Source organism: Adiantum capillus-veneris, chromosome 14, assembly GCF_014529385.1.
Source record: "Adiantum capillus-veneris isolate H3 chromosome 14, ASM1452938v2, whole genome shotgun sequence".
Classification (NCBI taxonomy): domain Eukaryota; kingdom Viridiplantae; phylum Streptophyta; class Polypodiopsida; order Polypodiales; family Pteridaceae; genus Adiantum; species Adiantum capillus-veneris.
In genome coordinates this window covers 24629523-24646556 of record NC_140944.1, presented here as the reverse complement: position 1 = coordinate 24646556, position 17034 = coordinate 24629523, and the positions used below count along the sequence as shown (strand labels likewise).

Sequence of the window (17034 nt, the reverse complement as noted above, 5' to 3'; positions counted from 1 at the left end):
TGTGATTTCTCCTTTTTCTAATGCCTTTGTGTCCCCTAGGCCCCATTGAATGGGACCCCATAAGTTGGAACAACTTTTATCTTTTAAATCTATCAGTTTCACCGGGGTTTTCCTACCAAACCACGTTATCGCTTTGTGACAGTATGCACTGATGGTAGCATGGTTTGAGCTACATAGTTTCTTTAAGGGCATGCTCCCCTCCTTCAAGTATTCTCTAAGATGCACCCAGTCTCTCTCTCTCTCTCTCTCTCTCTCTCTCTCTCTTTGACATTGAGGGAGGTCATTAGACTTATACGACACGATCTATTTTAGTTGGATACCTAGAGGATATGGATACAACCTATACAGGAGCTGGGCAAGAAGATGCCTACATATAGAGAGCATTTTCTCCAGCTCACAAAGGATGGGTTCTTGTCAAGGCTTGCCTACATGGACTCTCACTTGTCCCATGGATTACAATGTGCTGTTGGACAGATTCGGACATCATTACAACAACTCGAGACTGAGTGTGGTTGATATCGAGGCATTTGAGGTGACACGAGGTTGTGCCAGCTGTGGCAGAGAGAGCTAGAGACAAATCTTCACTATTAATGTCATTGTACAACATACTATGAGATATGTGGCCACTTTCACTGCCTCTTTAGAGAGGGTTTTGGGTAGACGCCCTGTGCAAACTCTCACCATGGAAGACATTGACAAGATTATGCAGCGATCGGTGTGAGCCATCCCCGGATTTTGATACACATATCCGCTATTTGGTATCTATTTTCTGAGATACACACCCAATTTTTGTATATGTATCTCTCAGGCTCCCGCTACCCACCGTTTACAGCTGTTTTAGTGTTTCTGTTTAGTTAGTTTCTTTTTTTTGTTCTTGTCTATACCTTGTATCATATTCACGACGATGTAACTCTATGGTCTCATGGGGCAATATGGCTTTCTAAAGATGCTAGTATAACATTTCATTTCCTCTCTCTCTGTCTCTCTCTCTCTCTCTCTCTCTCTCTCTCTCTCTCTCTCTCTCTCTCTCTGTTGCTATTATATGCTGATGTTATTATGTTGACCTCCTATTCTTCAGAAGGGATGCAGCGTCATTTGGATGCATTGCATGTATTTGCACGAGACAGTGGATTGTCTGTGAACCTTGGTAAGACCAAGGTAATGGTGTTTAACACCACGGCGCAGTGGGTAAGGAGGTCCGCCCCCACTTTTACATATGGTCGAGAGACTGTGGAGTATGCAGATACATACACTTATCTTGGGGCGGTTTTCAGTGGTCCAGTATTTTCCCTGAAGCGTGCAGCAGATACGCGATCGACCAGAGCCTATGCAGCATTGGGGAGACTTGAGAGGATATGTTCGCAGGTTTAGTTCCAGGAACCTCGGACAAAGCTTTGGCTCTTTGACACTTTGATCACTTCGGCCATGCTGTACGGAGTGGAGATATGGAGCCCCTTCGTTGATCATCATAGCATAGCTGGCAGTACCGATGGATGGAGATGTATGGAGAAGCCCTTGGTGTCTATGATTTCTCGGATGATTAGGGCCAAGGCCTCAGTACCACATGACATTGCTAGGGCGGAGCTCGCTGCTCCTCCATTGGTAGTAGAGGCACTCACTCGATAAGTTTCATTTATGCATAGCACTTGGGCTCTGCCTAGAGACAAATATGCTTGATCAGCACTAGAGTCTTCGCGATAGCTAGCATGGCAAGGAGATAGATCATGTTGGTATGCAGAGATGTCATCTTGGTTTCAGTTACATAGCTTTAATATGCACCGGCTACCCCCATTTCAGTACTCTCTGGATGCACCCTCCATCCCCCTCACAAGGGCAGAGATTACCAGGGTCATCAGACAGGACTTGATTCAGTTGGATACGAAGATGATATGGATACAACCTACACATGAGCTAGGTACGAAGATGACTTTGTATGGAGAGCAGTTTCTCCAACTCACGAAGGATGGTTTTGTGATTAGACCAGGATACATGGATACTCATCTATCCCACGGGACACGATGTGCTATTGGTCAGATACGCACATCTTCACATCAGCTAGAGATCGAGACAGGCAGATTTAGAGGAGTACCCGTTGAGTCCAGGATTTGTCAGGTGTGCTAAATAGAGCCAGAGACAGAGCTACATTACATATGTCACTGCCCAGTATACTATGAGATACGAGGCCGCTTTCACTGTCTATTCAGAGAGGGTTTTGGGCCACTTTCTAGAGTCATGAGATACCAGGATCAAAGATGCCTCGGATTATTCCTTTGGGAGATTCGCAAACACAGAGAGGATGTCACAAAGTGATGACGTGGCGGACAACAAAAACCCTAATTTCTGCCAGAAACCCTAATTTTTGCCAAAAATCCTAATTTCCGGAAATCGCGGAAGCTAAATTTTTTTTTAAATTTTTTTTTTCTTTTTTGAAATGATGAGCGACGCGAATTTTGCTTTTTTTTATATCAAAAAAGAAAAGACTCTAAAGAGAGAGAGAGGACTATTGCTTTTGATTTTAAAAGCTTTTGGGGCTCTGCTTTTGGGCATCCCTTGTAACCTTTAAATTAGTGGTGAGGGCCTCACTTCTCAGAGCATCTGGATGCAGAGTCTGAGAGTGAAACCCTAACCGCTCTCTTGTACTTTGATAATTGATTAATACAAAAAGAAATACCGAAAGGGGCGCCGGTCTTTGGGGCCAATATCTCTAGGCACGGAACTCTGCCGGGCCAGTGCAAATCTATTGTGATCTGTGAATTGTTTTGAAGTTGTTATTTGGTGTTGTCGCGGTTGATTCTTGACTTGGAGTGTCTAAGTTTGTTACAGTGGTATTTGAGCACAGCGGATTTCTCTTCTACGGGAAATCCGATCCCCGAATTTTTTCCGTGGCACCTATGGCTTCAGGCAATGATCAGTCGACTCCCTCTGCATCTGGAGATGCGGGCTGGGATCACAACGAAGATTCTGGCAGAGAGTATGGCCCGCCTCGGCCTACTCAAGCGGAGCAAAGAGAGATGACGCGTCGTCAATAGGTCGGCGATGCAACGAAGATGATGCTCAGTTTTGCCAAGGACCCGAAGATGGCAAAATATATGAACCAAACCTCTTTGGAAGAGGTACAGATGGAGTAGCAAAGAACCACAACACCACTCCCGAAACCCGCTCTCAGGAAACCTTCTGTCTCCAAGAAATATACGGAGAAGGAACTAAAGACCGTGGTTGATGCATGGATTGCTCAGCTTTTCGACGTGCAAGAGAAAGGCAAAAAGCACGGCAAAAAGTAGAAAAAAGGCACTGACTTCCCGGGATGTTTGGGTCGTCGGTTGAAATTTGACAAGGCAAAGAAACGGAAGAAGCGTGTTCGATTTGAAGGAGTACCCAGTTCTTCTTTTTCTTCTTCTGATAGTTCTTCTAGCTCCTCGGATTAGAGCGAAGAAGACAGAAAAAGCAAAAAGCGAAGCAAGACACAAAGCTTCGGAAAGGGCAAGAAAAAGGCAAAGAAGGCTACATCTCGCCCAGAGACTGACAGTTCTACTGAGGACTCGTCTACAGACAGCTCAGATTCCGATGACGGAAAGTTTTATGCGAACAAGAAGAATTTTTACAAAGCCAACCAGAATGACTTTCTCGAAGATACTGAGCTTTAGGGATACTGAGAGCTGACAGTATTCCGCTGGATGACTTTATGAAATGGAATTCCTGATTATGATACTGATTTGCTGGTTTATGGCTTTTGTCGGTTTTGCAGGCGTAATCGCGGCGATTACAATGCTTTCAAGAGGGGGGTATGTCACAAAGTGATGACGTGGCGGACAACAAAAACCCTAATTTCTGCCAGAAACCCTAATTTCCGGAAATCGCATAGGCTTTTTTTTTTTTTTGGAAATTTGGAGCGACGCGAATTTTGCTTTTTTTTTATATGAAAAAAGAAAAGACTCTCTAAAGAGAGAGAAAGGACTCTTGCTTTTGATTTTAAAAGCTTTTGGGGCTCTGCTTTTGGGCATCCCTTGTAACCTTTAAATTAGTGGTGAGGGCCTCACTTCTCAGAGCATCTGGACGCAGAGTCTGAGAGTGAAACCCTAACCGCTCTCTTGTACTTTGATGATTGATTAATACAAAAAGAAATACCGAAAGGGGCGCCACTCTTTGGGGCCAATATCTCTAGGCACGGATCTCCGCCGGGCCAGTGCAAATCTATTGTGATCTGTGAATTGTTTTGAAGTGGTTATTTGGTGCTGTCGCGGTTGATTCTTGACTTGGAGTGTCCAAGTCTGTTACAGAGGACCTCTTGAAGAGGGACACAATGAGAGAGATCCAGAGACAGCGGAAGATTACAGATTTCTTTTAGTCACGGATAGAGGAGTTCGAGCAGCCCCCACAACATAACAACACCAGAGGCATACCGCTTGATCGGGCGATAGAGTTGGGGCGGTCCGGTCGCCCACGGATGAGAGGGCCCTCTCGATATCGACGCAGAGGATTCATACCATACTGGCGCGGCATAGGAGCCGTCCGGGATATTGATGTATATGTATATGATGCCTCGACTGTCAGAGAGCTCCATTGTATCAGCTCACCCTTTGTATTCCCCTTGTATCGGCTTTCACCCCACCCCTATCCACTATTTTCTTTTCAGTTCTTTGTACTTTTTGTACCCAGACATGGTATTAGATTCACCACATGTAAGCTTTTTTTCTGATAGGTCATTTTGGCCTTTTGAAGACACATTACAGATTTCTTTTCACTAGATATGGGACAGCCAGAGGAGCAGCCACCACTGCAGAGCTCGTCCCACACTCATTCGACCACTACTGGCACTCTCATCGACCGAGCATTGGAGCTACAGAGATACAGACGACCGCGACTGAGGAGAGGAGCTACACAGCATCGACGGAGACTACAACAGAAGATTCGAGCCATACTCTCTCGACATCCAGAGTGCAGATGAGGATGGATCCTCACCATTTCTTCCATCTTTGTTTCTCACACTGTTACATCCAGTTTACCGGGTACCTATTGTATCAGCTGCTACACCCACGTAGTTTTAGATTGTAGTAGTAGTAGTAGTATTTTGTTCCACTTCTAGTTCTTTTGTACCCAGACATGGTATTAGATTCACTATTTTGTAACTGATTGGTCTCATAGGTCATTTTGGCCTTTTGAAGACGTTAATATAACATTTCATTTCATTTCTCTCTCGCGTCACAAGGTTAGCTACTTATGGCGTTTTTGTGTCAATGGCAAGATCTCATTAGTGTTGTGAGTCTATAAATAGGTTTGTGATAGATCGTGTTTTTTGCCGCTTATGTCGTTTTTGCGCCAATGGAAAGATAGCCATAACACAACGAGCTTGTTTGATGGAATAACATATCAAACGTGGTCACAAAATGATGGTTTGTCAAGTCAATACCCGAGAGAGAGAGAGAGAGAGAGAGAGAGAGAGAGAGAGAGAGAGAGAAATGAAATGAAATGAAATGTTATATTAACGTCTTCAAAAGGCCAAAATGACCTATGAGACCAATCAGTTACAAAATAGTGAATCTAATACCATGTCTGGGTACAAAAGAACTAGAAAAGAACTAGAAGTGGAACAAAATACTACTACTACTACTACAATCTAAAACTACGTGGGTGTAGCAGCTGATACAATAGGTACCCGGTAAACTGGATGTAACAGTGTGTGAAACAAAGATGGAAGAAATGGTGAGGATCCATCCTCATCTGCACTCTGGATGTCGAGAGAGTATGGCTCGAATCTTCTGTTGTAGTCTCCGTCGATGCTGTGTAGCTCCTCTCCTCAGTCGCGGTCGTCCGAGAGAGAGAGAGAGAGAGAGAGAGAGAGAGAGAGAGAGAGAGAGAGAGAGAGAGAGAGAGAGAGAGAGAGAGAGAGAGAGAGAGAGAGAGAAATGAACTGAAATGAAATGATATATTAACGTCTACAAAAGGCCAAAATGACCTATGAGACTAACTGAAAAAAACCTCCTGCTAGAAGCTTTCTTATCTCCTTAAGTAAAGCCTGCTCCTTGATGACTCCTAGCCTTCGTAGCTTTTGAGCTTTAGGTTTGGCCTCTGGCTTTAGCTCGATCTTGTGTTGAACATCATCTACTCCACGCACGTCGGTGTAGTCTTTAGCACAAATCTTAGGAAATTTTCTTAACACACCTTTGAACTCCTCTCTTTCATCCTTTGTAAGTGTTGTAGACAACATACCTTCTAACATTCCTTCATCTTCCACAATGGTGAGTCTAGTACCAAGTCTGGGTACAAACAAAGAAAACTACAAACAAGGAAACTGAAAGGAGTGCTACCGACTCCTATGGGTGGCTGGTAGGTTGATCAATGGTATCATGCCATAAAGGTACAAAGTGGGGATAAATGTCACCATGATAAAGAGAGAGACGATACGAGATCCCCTGAGAGAGAGAGAGAGAGAGAGAGAGAGAGAGAGAGAGAGAGAGAGAGAGAGAGAAAGAAAGAAAGAAAGAAAGATTTTTAACGTCCATGTCAGGCCGAAATCGGCCTATGAGACAAATCAAATGTACATGGTGTGTATGTCATCCGTCTATTGGAAAGACAAATGAAACAAAACTGATACGAGATCCCCTGAGAGAGAGAGAGAGAGAGAGAGAGAGAGAGAGAGAGAGACGATACGAGATCCCCTGAGGAAATCCCTTGGTCGTACATGCTGAAGTGGCATTTTGTATGTTGCTAACATGGCACTCCCTACACTGATAATGTTGCAGTTTTGTTAGGGCAGAAAAACAGTTGACTTTTGCTCTTGCTTTTGGAAGCACGCAACTTTTTGTATCAATTGCATTTGGCCACAATGCCTATGAAGGTATGCCCTGAGGTCCCGCTTTGGCGGATCAATGCATCGTTGCACAGTTACCCGCTGACAACTGTACTTTTTGACTCATCAAAATAGAAAGATGTAAGGTCTAGGGTCCGATACATGTGTAAGTGGAACTCCGTCACTTTGGCGGATCAATGCATTGTTGCATAGTTGTAGAGTGACTCGCTGACAGTTGTGCTTTTCGACTTATCAATATAGAAAGAATTATGGACCAAGTGCTTGTGTAAGTGGGACTCCATCACTTTGTGTCTTGGCTATAGATTGTTGACAAGATCAAGTGTTATCTATTTTGAATTCTATTCGTGTGTTTGCTTGCATTAACCCCCTCTCACCCCCTTTCGAGTGGCTAGTGGTATCAAAGATTCAGTCGATTTTTCTTCTATGGAGGATTCGGTCCTACTATTTGCAGTACACATGGATTCTAGTAGTGAATGCGATATAGAACATGGAAGTAACTCGACGATATTGCAAAATAATGCTTTCCCAATTACACACAAAATTGAAGCGATGAAAGGTAAGTTGACGAAGAACAATCGGAGGCCCAACTCAACAAGATTTTGGATCTGAGTCTTGCAGATTTAAGGCGACACATGCAAATCAAATCTTGTACCAATCGGCTTCTAAACTATCTAAATAATCCCCTTCATGTGAAACACATACAAGATCAACTTGTTGACAAAAGTTTACGAGAGACGACAGAAGGTAACTAACCCTAATCTCAAGTCAGCAATGAAAGTTAAAGCTTCCCCAAAAGCAAAATAGAAGACTACTTTGTCCAAAGAGGAGTTAGAGAAAGTAATGGAGCACCAAATCAATAAGCTGATGAAGCGTTGAAAGCATTCATGAAAAGGAAAGAAATCTAATTCTTTTCGGGGATATTTGGGTCGACAACGCACTTTCACAAAGCTTGCAGATTGTGGATTTAAATAGAAACATTGTCGACTAGTTCACTTTGAGGACAACTCTAGTCTTAGGTGGAGCTCTAGTTCAAGTGAAGAAGACAAACGGAGATCAAAGAAATAAAAGTATCAGAAGCAGATTTTGGAGCAACTCAGAGCAGGATGATTCTATGACTTCGAAAGTTTGATATTGCCTTGTCAGGAGGCAGCTTTATAGAAGCTTCCAAGGTTTTCATTAGGCATCTTATCTCAAAGGGAATGCACAAACGTGGGGGCAGATGCTTACAATGCACGAAAAAGCGCCTTGTAAATGCGTTAGGTTCTAAAGGTTGTTCTAAACCGTTTTATTGATTCTCGAATATGAAGTCGATGTCTTGACGGCATGGAACCACCTCATGATGAAAGAGGAAGATGCTCTGTCTACCTATAACTAGAAATTTTGGGATACTTTCCTGCTGATCGCTTCTTTCTGGAAGGTGTCTTTTAATTAACAAATGGAAAGATATTGTTGCAGTCTACTGAAAGGAATTCGATGATAGTGTCTGAAGAAAAAAATTTCTAGCATTCATCAGCTTATGGATCATGCGCTGGAGAGTTTTTCAATGTTGTTAGATCTTTGACTTATGTTGGAGTTGGGGTTGTAGGAACCCACACAGAGTTTAGAGATGGAGAAGAAGCCCAAGGCACACAACAAAAAGTGTTTTACTAAGTGTGCAAATACAAGATACAATAGCCTAGGGTAATGGCCCTATATACGAAGCATAGGGAAAAAAACCTCGTAGTGAAGGAAAAAAGGGGGACGGTGGTCCTAAGTGTGTTCACACACATTACTACCATATACATGGCAACAAATCCCCCTTGCGAGAGGTGTGGTGAATGAGAGCTGGCATAGAGTATACGGAAGTGCTGTGCCCCATGGATGATCAATCCACAAAGGGAAGGAAGCCCAAAGCTTTGCGAAAACCTTCAAACTTCTCACGAGGCAATGCCTTTGTGAATAGATCTACAAGGTTGTCTTGTGCTGGCACATAAGCCAAGCTGATCTCTTTAGTTGAGAGTCTCTCCTTGACATAGTGATAATCCCCCTCAATGTGCTTTGTGCGAGTATGAAAGGCATGGTTCCTCGCAATTGCCAATGCGCTCTATTTGTCAGTGTAGATGAGAGTGCTAGACTCTTGTCCAACTCCAAAATCAGCCATAAGGCGTGCGAGCCACACACATCGAACCGTACATGTGAAAGGTGCAATGTACTCATCCTTACAACTAGAGGTGGCCAAGCACTAGTATTGTTATGAGAGTTTGAGGAAAAGGTTTGATCAACTTTTTACAAATGAACAAAAGTCTCTCTAAACCCAGAGAAAGTGTTTTTTTATGCAGGCTGCAAATCAACAACTTCAAAGAGTTTGGTGAGGATCCAATTGGTGAACTAGGGTTGAAGATGGAATGGAATGAAGTTATAGAGGCTGTCAATATGACAGTAAGAAGGAAAAAACAGATGGACAAGTTGATTGTGGCAAGTATAGTCAAACGAGGAAGAATCAATTGTGAAACCAAACGTCATAGGTGTAAAGGTTCTAGAACCAATTTTGGATGAACTCATAAAGGGAATTTAATAGTTGAACTTGATTTGAAAGTTGTTGGGTTTGAGGAAGGGTTCAACGCCCGGACCAAGTGTGCTAGCAACCTCCACAACAGGGAGGTAATGTCTATTGTTGTATCTGGTGCGATATACGGAAGGAATCTGATGACTTTTATATGAATCTATAAGGCGGAATGTGATTTTTTGGAACTCAGTATCATTCATTTCAGGGAAACATGCTCACCTCTTAAAACTAACTTTGGAAAGGGAGGCAAATAAAGGTTATGGAAGAGATGATAGCTAAAAATAATCTTATGTAAGCATTTTTTTAAGGTTTGTAGGTAGATGTATTTATGAGGATGATTCAAATAATTAAGTCCAACCCGAAGGAATGTGCGATATGAATTGCTCAAAAGGAAAGGTTGCTCATCAAACACCATGTCAAGTGGGACACTGTAACAGGAAGACTACCGAATGGGAGGACTGTGTTGATTCTCTCTCACTCTATGCCTATATTGCAAAAAGACAAAACAATGAAGGTTGCTCATCAACAACTATGTCGAATGGGAAAATGTATCAGGAAGACTATCGGATGGGAGAATCCTATTGATTCTCTCTCAATTTATGCCTATATTACGAAAAGACAAACAATCTTGCTCGGCCAGCCTTAATGTCAAGCTAGGGCGATGACATTGTAAGCTGAGCAATTGCTACGTTGGCACTTTGCGGTATATATAAATCTTTCCTCCTTGATGATCATGTACCCATCTGAGATGGCGTGATCCCATGTCTCCTCGGTGTAGCATCTATTGTAAAACTAGGATTCTGTTTGCTGTGAGTTGGGGAATGTTTTAATGTGGCAGACGCTCTATGACTCCCCTACTGAAGGAGGTGCAACAAACTCCGCTAGCGCAATGTCACGTTGTACTGAAGGTTTGCTGCGAATCTTTCATGACAGCATGACTGTTCTATCTTGTTCAATGTGGAGATGGTGATTCTAGGTTCCCCTCCTGCTGCAGTATTCATCGGTGTCGGGGTGACCAATGTGCCAAATAATGGCCCTTCATGGATCCCTGTTGACATTGCATTTCGAGTAGATTGAAGGCTGCATATCCTTGTCAATTGGTTTTTGGCTTTGTGGGCCATGGTGAAGCTACCTCGCTTGCTAGCAAATGTGACTCCTAAGTATACATAGAGTCTACCACCCTTGAGCTTGTGGGTCTACTCGTATGCCTCTTGTAGCACCAACTTCCATTCAAACTACTCCACTTCGGTAATTCCTTCTCGCAATGTTGTGTGTTTCTGTAAAGATAATGTTGTTCCCTTTCTTAACCATTTCCACATCTCCCTGACCAAACGGCTCCATTTTTAGCTCTTCAGTGCAACCTTGCTTGTCTCATAGACTGCACCTTTGTATTTCGCTTGATGTCTATTGGTAATGATATGAACACCTGTATGGATGTCCTCTTTTAGCTCCTGCCTAGTGTTCGTCATCAGCTGTGCCTAACTTCTCCATTTGAGGTCTTGTCAAGTAGCACTCGCTTCTTAACGATTTAGAGTGGTAACATCACGAACAATTCCATGGCGACCCCTGTCTAGCATTCCATAAGTGTTATTTGCCCTCTTGTATTTTGCACATTCTGCTGAAACATGTTCATTCTCAACAGAAGGAAAGCAATTGTAAGGTGTATGCTTTCTTTTCTCTTCCAGCCACCCATGGTGGGTCTCTGTTCTTGGACATTGCTGCATCTGTGCAATGCCAAGTGCTAATTTTTTGTCCCTGACTGCTTCGTGTGGGCTGTGTGATAGTTGTTTCTTGTTGCCATAAAGACACTTTATCTTATCGGCAGTGTTTGATGTGTTGTCTCGCGTGTTCCAGTTAACAGCAGTGGGTCAGTTTTCTGGGGGAGCGTTTCCTTGACAACATTGTGTCAGAGTTGGTCTAACGTTAATGGTGATGGCAAGGATTTTCATGGAGCCATGCACAAGATACCAGATGACACATTAGAGGTTGAATTGTTTCCAAGCAGGTTACAGGTGATTGTGCTCTTTTTTAAATTAATGACTATTCTTGTTATTGTAAGTTCCACTGTTGGGGTTGTCCATTATTTTAAATCCAACTTTAACAAGCTCTATGTGGAACCCTATTTTTCAAGCTTATTGGACTGGTGTTTGCAAGGGTTGTTTTGTAAGGCTTGTTGTATAGGTCCTTCCGATACATACTTTTTGTGGTGCTGATGTGGGTGTACGCTTTGGTTGCAGCTTGTGAATTCTATGGATGGCCGCTATGTCAATTTTCAACCGACAGCGCCAATAACCGCTGCACATAGTATGGTAAGTCTTTAGAATGATCTTCTACAAAGTTGATATTATGGCACCAATCATGCAATAAAAATCTTTAACTGGCTTGTTTTCGAGGAACAGGCACGTCTCCAGATAAGTCTTTCCGTGCAAGAATTTGGAAGGGGTGCAAATGTGACAAAGACTGTAAATGGGAATTCCTCCAGCAATGGGAGGTTCGTAAATTGCCCACCACTCTCGCAGGCCAGGAGGTATACATTAAAATTTTTGGTGAATTGATCGCAGTCTGTTTGTTGATTTTTATGGAGGATAAGCTTGTCTGCTAAATGAGATAGTTTTCTTTGAATGTTTCATTGAACTCTGGTCCCTGCTTTTCCTGGTGTGCGTTAGAACTTTCAACTTCCTCCTTAGAATCTGTTTGTGAGAAGCAAGTTCTCCCTTGTTCTGTTTTCTTTGCATTCTAGTTCGCGTGCGCCTTGCCGTTGTGTCTTTTTGAGCTCTGAAACGTCCCCTCAAGGAGTTGTTTTGATTGTGCTCCCAAAGAAGTTGCGGGTTTTGTCCGTGCTCTGCCAAGGCTCTTACACTCCCATTATTTGCTCTCTGCGGATAAAATAGTAAATACTGCAGATGAAGGCACTCTTTGAAACTCTGATTAGTTCAGCACTGAACTGGGGAGGATGGTTGTGTTATTTGCCTATGTTTTAAGGCCCTTCCCTGAAGAGCCATGGTGCTGTGACAAAAGGAAGGAACAATCCACCTTCAAGGGCTTCTTTATGCATTCTGATTGGCCCAAAACATGATATTTTACACACCTCATGGATGTGTATCGTAGTTTTTTGCAGTACCTTTTTCTGTATTGGAGGTTTGCCCATGGTTTGGCTTCTCTGCTTTTATGTTTTCTCTACAGAAGAGATCCTTCCATTAGTTATAAACTGCTGAACGGACTATACCTCCCCTACCAAGAAGGTAAGCAGTACTTACGGATTTTTTTTAAATTTTTTTTTTTTCGGGGGGGAGGGGGGGGGGGGGGGGGACCTCTATAAAATGAATAAGATGTACAGCGGCTAAATGACAAACTGGGAGGTGGGAAGAGCCACTCAGGTGCCCTGTAATGCCACTGAATGGCATGAACCACCTTTAAGAAGCGTCCTGGTGGCCTCAAATGAACGAAAGCCCGGTGCCATCTCTCACCCCTGTCGGAGCCCCCCTAAATGTGATCATACTGGCCTCTGAGAGTGTGAAGCAGTGCCAAATAGAAGGCTCGCACCATCACGGTGGGAGGCTCAGGTGGGACCTGGAAAAATCTGAAGCACCAGGCACGCCATATGAACCAGAGGCCCAGGCTACTGATCAGCTTTCTCCTAAGTCCATAATGCTGTTGAGAAATCAGGCATAGGGCACTGCTGAGATTGTCCTGCCTGAAGCCTGATGCCTAGGGCATTCTTCAAGACCTTACACTGTTTGATATCATTTAAATACGCTCCCTCATTGGTGATGAAATAAGTGAATCTCCCAAATGAACTTTGGGACACCACACCCATGTCCATCACATGCTGGAAACCACTGCACAAATAGGGACCAAGCAACTCCCTATGTCTCTAGAAAACACTAGTGCTGAGGCCATCGTCAGCAGAGCGACTTTTGCAATGCCAAAGCCCTCAATGCATCCAACAGTTCCATCTCAGCGAAAGATCCCACTCAACATGCAGGACATTAGTCACTCTTTGTATAACATGAGCCCTAAACCTCAGCTCGACAAATATCTATGCTCTCTGAGTCCTGAACCTCAGCTCGACAAAAGATCACTATAAAAGGCTGCAGCAAATCTACCTCTGCTTATGAGCCAGCAAGCCATGCAGCCTTTGAAGTTATCGATTCCCAGATTGAGAGTGTCTAGGACTAGTGATCTCAGAGGACTTGTGTGTGACTCGATTCCGAACTTGGGTCCATTGAGAGGCTCGACGATGAAAAACAAAGTCACCTTTCCTCTCCTTTAGCTCAGACATCTCCTTCGGATGGTTCTGGGTACCTCTCCTGCATTCGTTGAAGAGAGGCCAACTCCTGATCTCAAATCTCTACCAACACTCCATGTGCTATAGCACATAAGACCCTATCCCACTCTACTATCCTTGTTGCTGCCCCTGTGCTGCACTCCCTTGTGTGCTCATTGCTGTTTGCGGAATCTCCTCCCTTGCCCGTTGTGCTACATTCCCTTCGTGCTCATCTCTATTTTCCAAGCTGCCTCCATCGCGGTTTGCCAAATCTCCATCTTGTCACCAGGAGGTGTAATTTTCCTGTTGCTTTCTTTCAAATATGTACTACATATTTTTATTAATCTTATTTTTACTTGGTTCTCCCCGAAGCCCTTGAAAAGGTGCAAGTGGATATTGCATGGCCAATGTGAAATGGCTACAAGCAAACGGGTTTCTCACATTGGGAATCTAGGTCGGTCAGTCGGGGACTAGTCGAGCTAGTAAGCACTTTATTCTGAGGAGTATGGAAGCTTTTGTGCACCTAAATGGAATTTAGGCCACTCGGCAAGTCACTAACACCTTCATAATTTAGGAGGGGTTAAGAAACTGAACCATAAGGGACGTATGGACACATGGCTCAAGGAGAGCCACGTGCTTGTCAACACACTCAAGGTCTTTCCCAGCTAGGAAGCGCCCAAAAAGAGAGAAGGGGTTGATTTTCAGTTTTGTGAGTGGATTTTCAGGTTAATAGCTTCAGTGGGAAGCTTACCTGCTCCCATGTCTTATGTAGTGCGACGATTTGCTCTCGCATAGCTCTCTAGCCAATCATGTACAACTGTTTGGATTTATCCGCGTTGCCAAGGCAAGAGCCTTCTGAATAGGAACCTGATTAGCTAATTGCTAATCCCCCACAGGTACTCGCAGTTCCATCCGACTGATCGCAATTAGGAGACTTTTGTTGCGTGAAAACTAGTCCAAATCAAAGGGGAAGTGTCCCATTGCGTTTGGGAGCTCCTCAGACACTCATAGACTAGTTTGCTCCGCTGAAAATGGTCGAAAACAGAGAATTACAGCTTGGTGCATTTATTTGCATGTTTAGGGTTTCGCACCTAAATTCCAAGATAACACTAGGGAAGCCATGGGGAAGCCTTGGGGTGGTTATACAGAACTTTGGGCTCATACATGAAAATGCAAATATTTGCTTGAAGTAAACCCATGTGGCGGGTGCTTGTCCTTGCATCAGCAATGTTGTCCACCATGAACACGCATTTCCTTTCAAGAAAGAGGCAATTTTACGGACCTTCAAAGCCTTAGTAAAATTCCCCCCGGCATAGGCAATATCAAACTGTTGGACGATTCGCCTTGTCCTCAAATCCGTTGAAAGTATCAAACTTCACAGCTGCACCACCTTCTGTGTATGGTTTTGGCTTTTTTAGCACTCTCAAATTATCATAAGGAAGTGTCTGCAACATGGGTACAGTGGTAGAGATTATTTGGGCCCCTTGGCCATTCCCTTGTGCCATATTTGCCGGCTGATCAGAAAAACCAGCCATACCAAAAGCGACTGTGGCACCCCAAACTGGCCCTGATTACATTGAAACCCTAGCTATAAGCCGACATTAGCATGTGTGAGGTTTGGTAGCATGCCTTGCATAGGGCATGCAATGCTGATTTCCAGGCGCATAACCAACGATGCTTTGAAACACAGATCTTGTACCGTAGGTGCTGGAAAAACCTGATGCATAGCCTAGAAAGTAGTTCCCTGTTTATTTATACCAACATTTGGACTTTGGAAGGTGGCTGGCTGAATTGTTATAGCGTGTGGAATTGGCGTTCTAGCCACCTGTTCGTGGACAGAAAAATCTTGTTTTGTAGCCCCAACTCACTGCGCAACATGCAAATTCTCCCTGCCCTGACGCATAAGGGACTTGGGCTTGAGCGTCAAGAGGCTCTAGTGCATGAGAAAGTTGCCTTGTCTATTGTGACACTAGTGGAGCTTGCAGAAATTCAAGCCCGAAGTGGGCATTCTTGTGGAGGATGCCCTAGAGAGCGAGATGAGCTACACCAAACCACAAGCCTAAGATTTTTGCTGAGCTTTGAGCTGTTCTACCTCTCTCTTGATCTGGTTCAAAGCTTCCTGATGTGCATTGTGGGAACTTCTCCTATGGAAGAGAGAAGGACCTCTTCTCTTGAAGAGATTGTTGTCATTTCAATGCTTCAAAAGAAATCAAGGGGTCAGTTGCACTCTCCATGAGAATTGAGGCGGTCTCGACATGAGGGGTCCTTGAATAGACTCCCAGCCCCCTGGTAGCGGTGGCGACCAGCTCTTCCAGAGTTGCTTGAGGTCGGAGAGTCTTGCGTAGCTTCTGTTGAGAAGTTTTGGGGAGCCTTCTCACCCACTTCTTGATCATGAATCTCCTCATTGCTGGGGAAGCTTAGCAACTAGAAACTTGTTCTTTTCTTGAGTTCTACAAAGTCTCATCGGGTCAGAGCTTGGTAGAGCACCAAGCTCCCCAAGCTCCCCAACTATCCAAGACCTTCTCTTGAAAAATCACTTGATCTAAAAGCTTCACAGGATTGTTGCCTTAGTGCTGCCCAATTTGTAAAGTGCTTCTCAAATTACGGACTGTACCTTTGTCTTCTAAGCCATCCAAGGTTGACGGGACGAGCACTATGTAGGCATCTTCTCTGCTGAGGCCACAACCTTTGCAGAGATATACAAACCTCCTCACATGGCCATCTGCATCCTCTGTTGAGAATCCCTTGAAGTTTGAAACTTTATGTTCACCTTGGTTAGAATGCTTGTCAGCTTTTCTATTGCGGCTTGCTCAAGAGCTGGTTGTAACACATTTGGTGGAAACTGTATCGAGAAAGGTGAGAGGGGTGGTGAGGAGCTGGTTGAGGTAGGTGCGAGAGAGGGTAGTGGAAGCTGGGTTGGAGGATTTCTACTTGGTAAGAAAGGATGACGCTTTTTGTGGTAGTACTGTAGAAGACTCTATAGAGGGCTTGATCGATCTTTACTTTGCCTTGTATGTGTCATGCAGTAGCAACATACCTACCCAACGTCCGGGCAAGAAGACCCTTGAACTTGCTGGATAGTCTAGACCCACTGGACCAGGCTAGATTAGACCAGCTAGACTCGAATCGACTAGATCAGACTAGACTAAGTTGGACAAAGCATAGTAACAGGGAATGGCCATTTTCAGGTCCCCGTTCCCTGTTCCCATCCCAATTTCCTGTTCCGGATCCCTGTTTCGTGTTTCAAACGTGAGTATCTGAAACAGCGAATGGCATTTCATGCATGTTGCCGTTCCCCGTTCCCCGTTCCCGGTTCCCTGTTCCAATTTCCCGTTCCTGATAACTATGGGACAAAGGCCAAAGAAGACTTGACGAAGCTAGACCAGACCAACTGACTTGACCAGGGTGAGAGAC

At 44.0% G+C, this 17034-nt stretch overlaps 1 protein-coding gene across 2 annotated transcripts in view; it reads left to right on the top strand.

Annotated features, from left to right (window-relative positions):
• The window catches only part of EMF2 (VEFS-Box of polycomb protein), a 158163-nt gene that overhangs the window by 82363 nt on the left and 58766 nt on the right, over positions 1-17034 (top strand). For both annotated transcript variants that reach the window (XM_086528400.1, XM_086528401.1), the window contains 3 exons: positions 11208-11365; positions 11591-11662; positions 11753-11880. In XM_086528400.1, coding sequence (XP_086384526.1) covers positions 11208-11365; positions 11591-11662; positions 11753-11880 — 358 coding nt within the window. The remainder of the gene's footprint in view (positions 1-11207; positions 11366-11590; positions 11663-11752; positions 11881-17034) is intronic.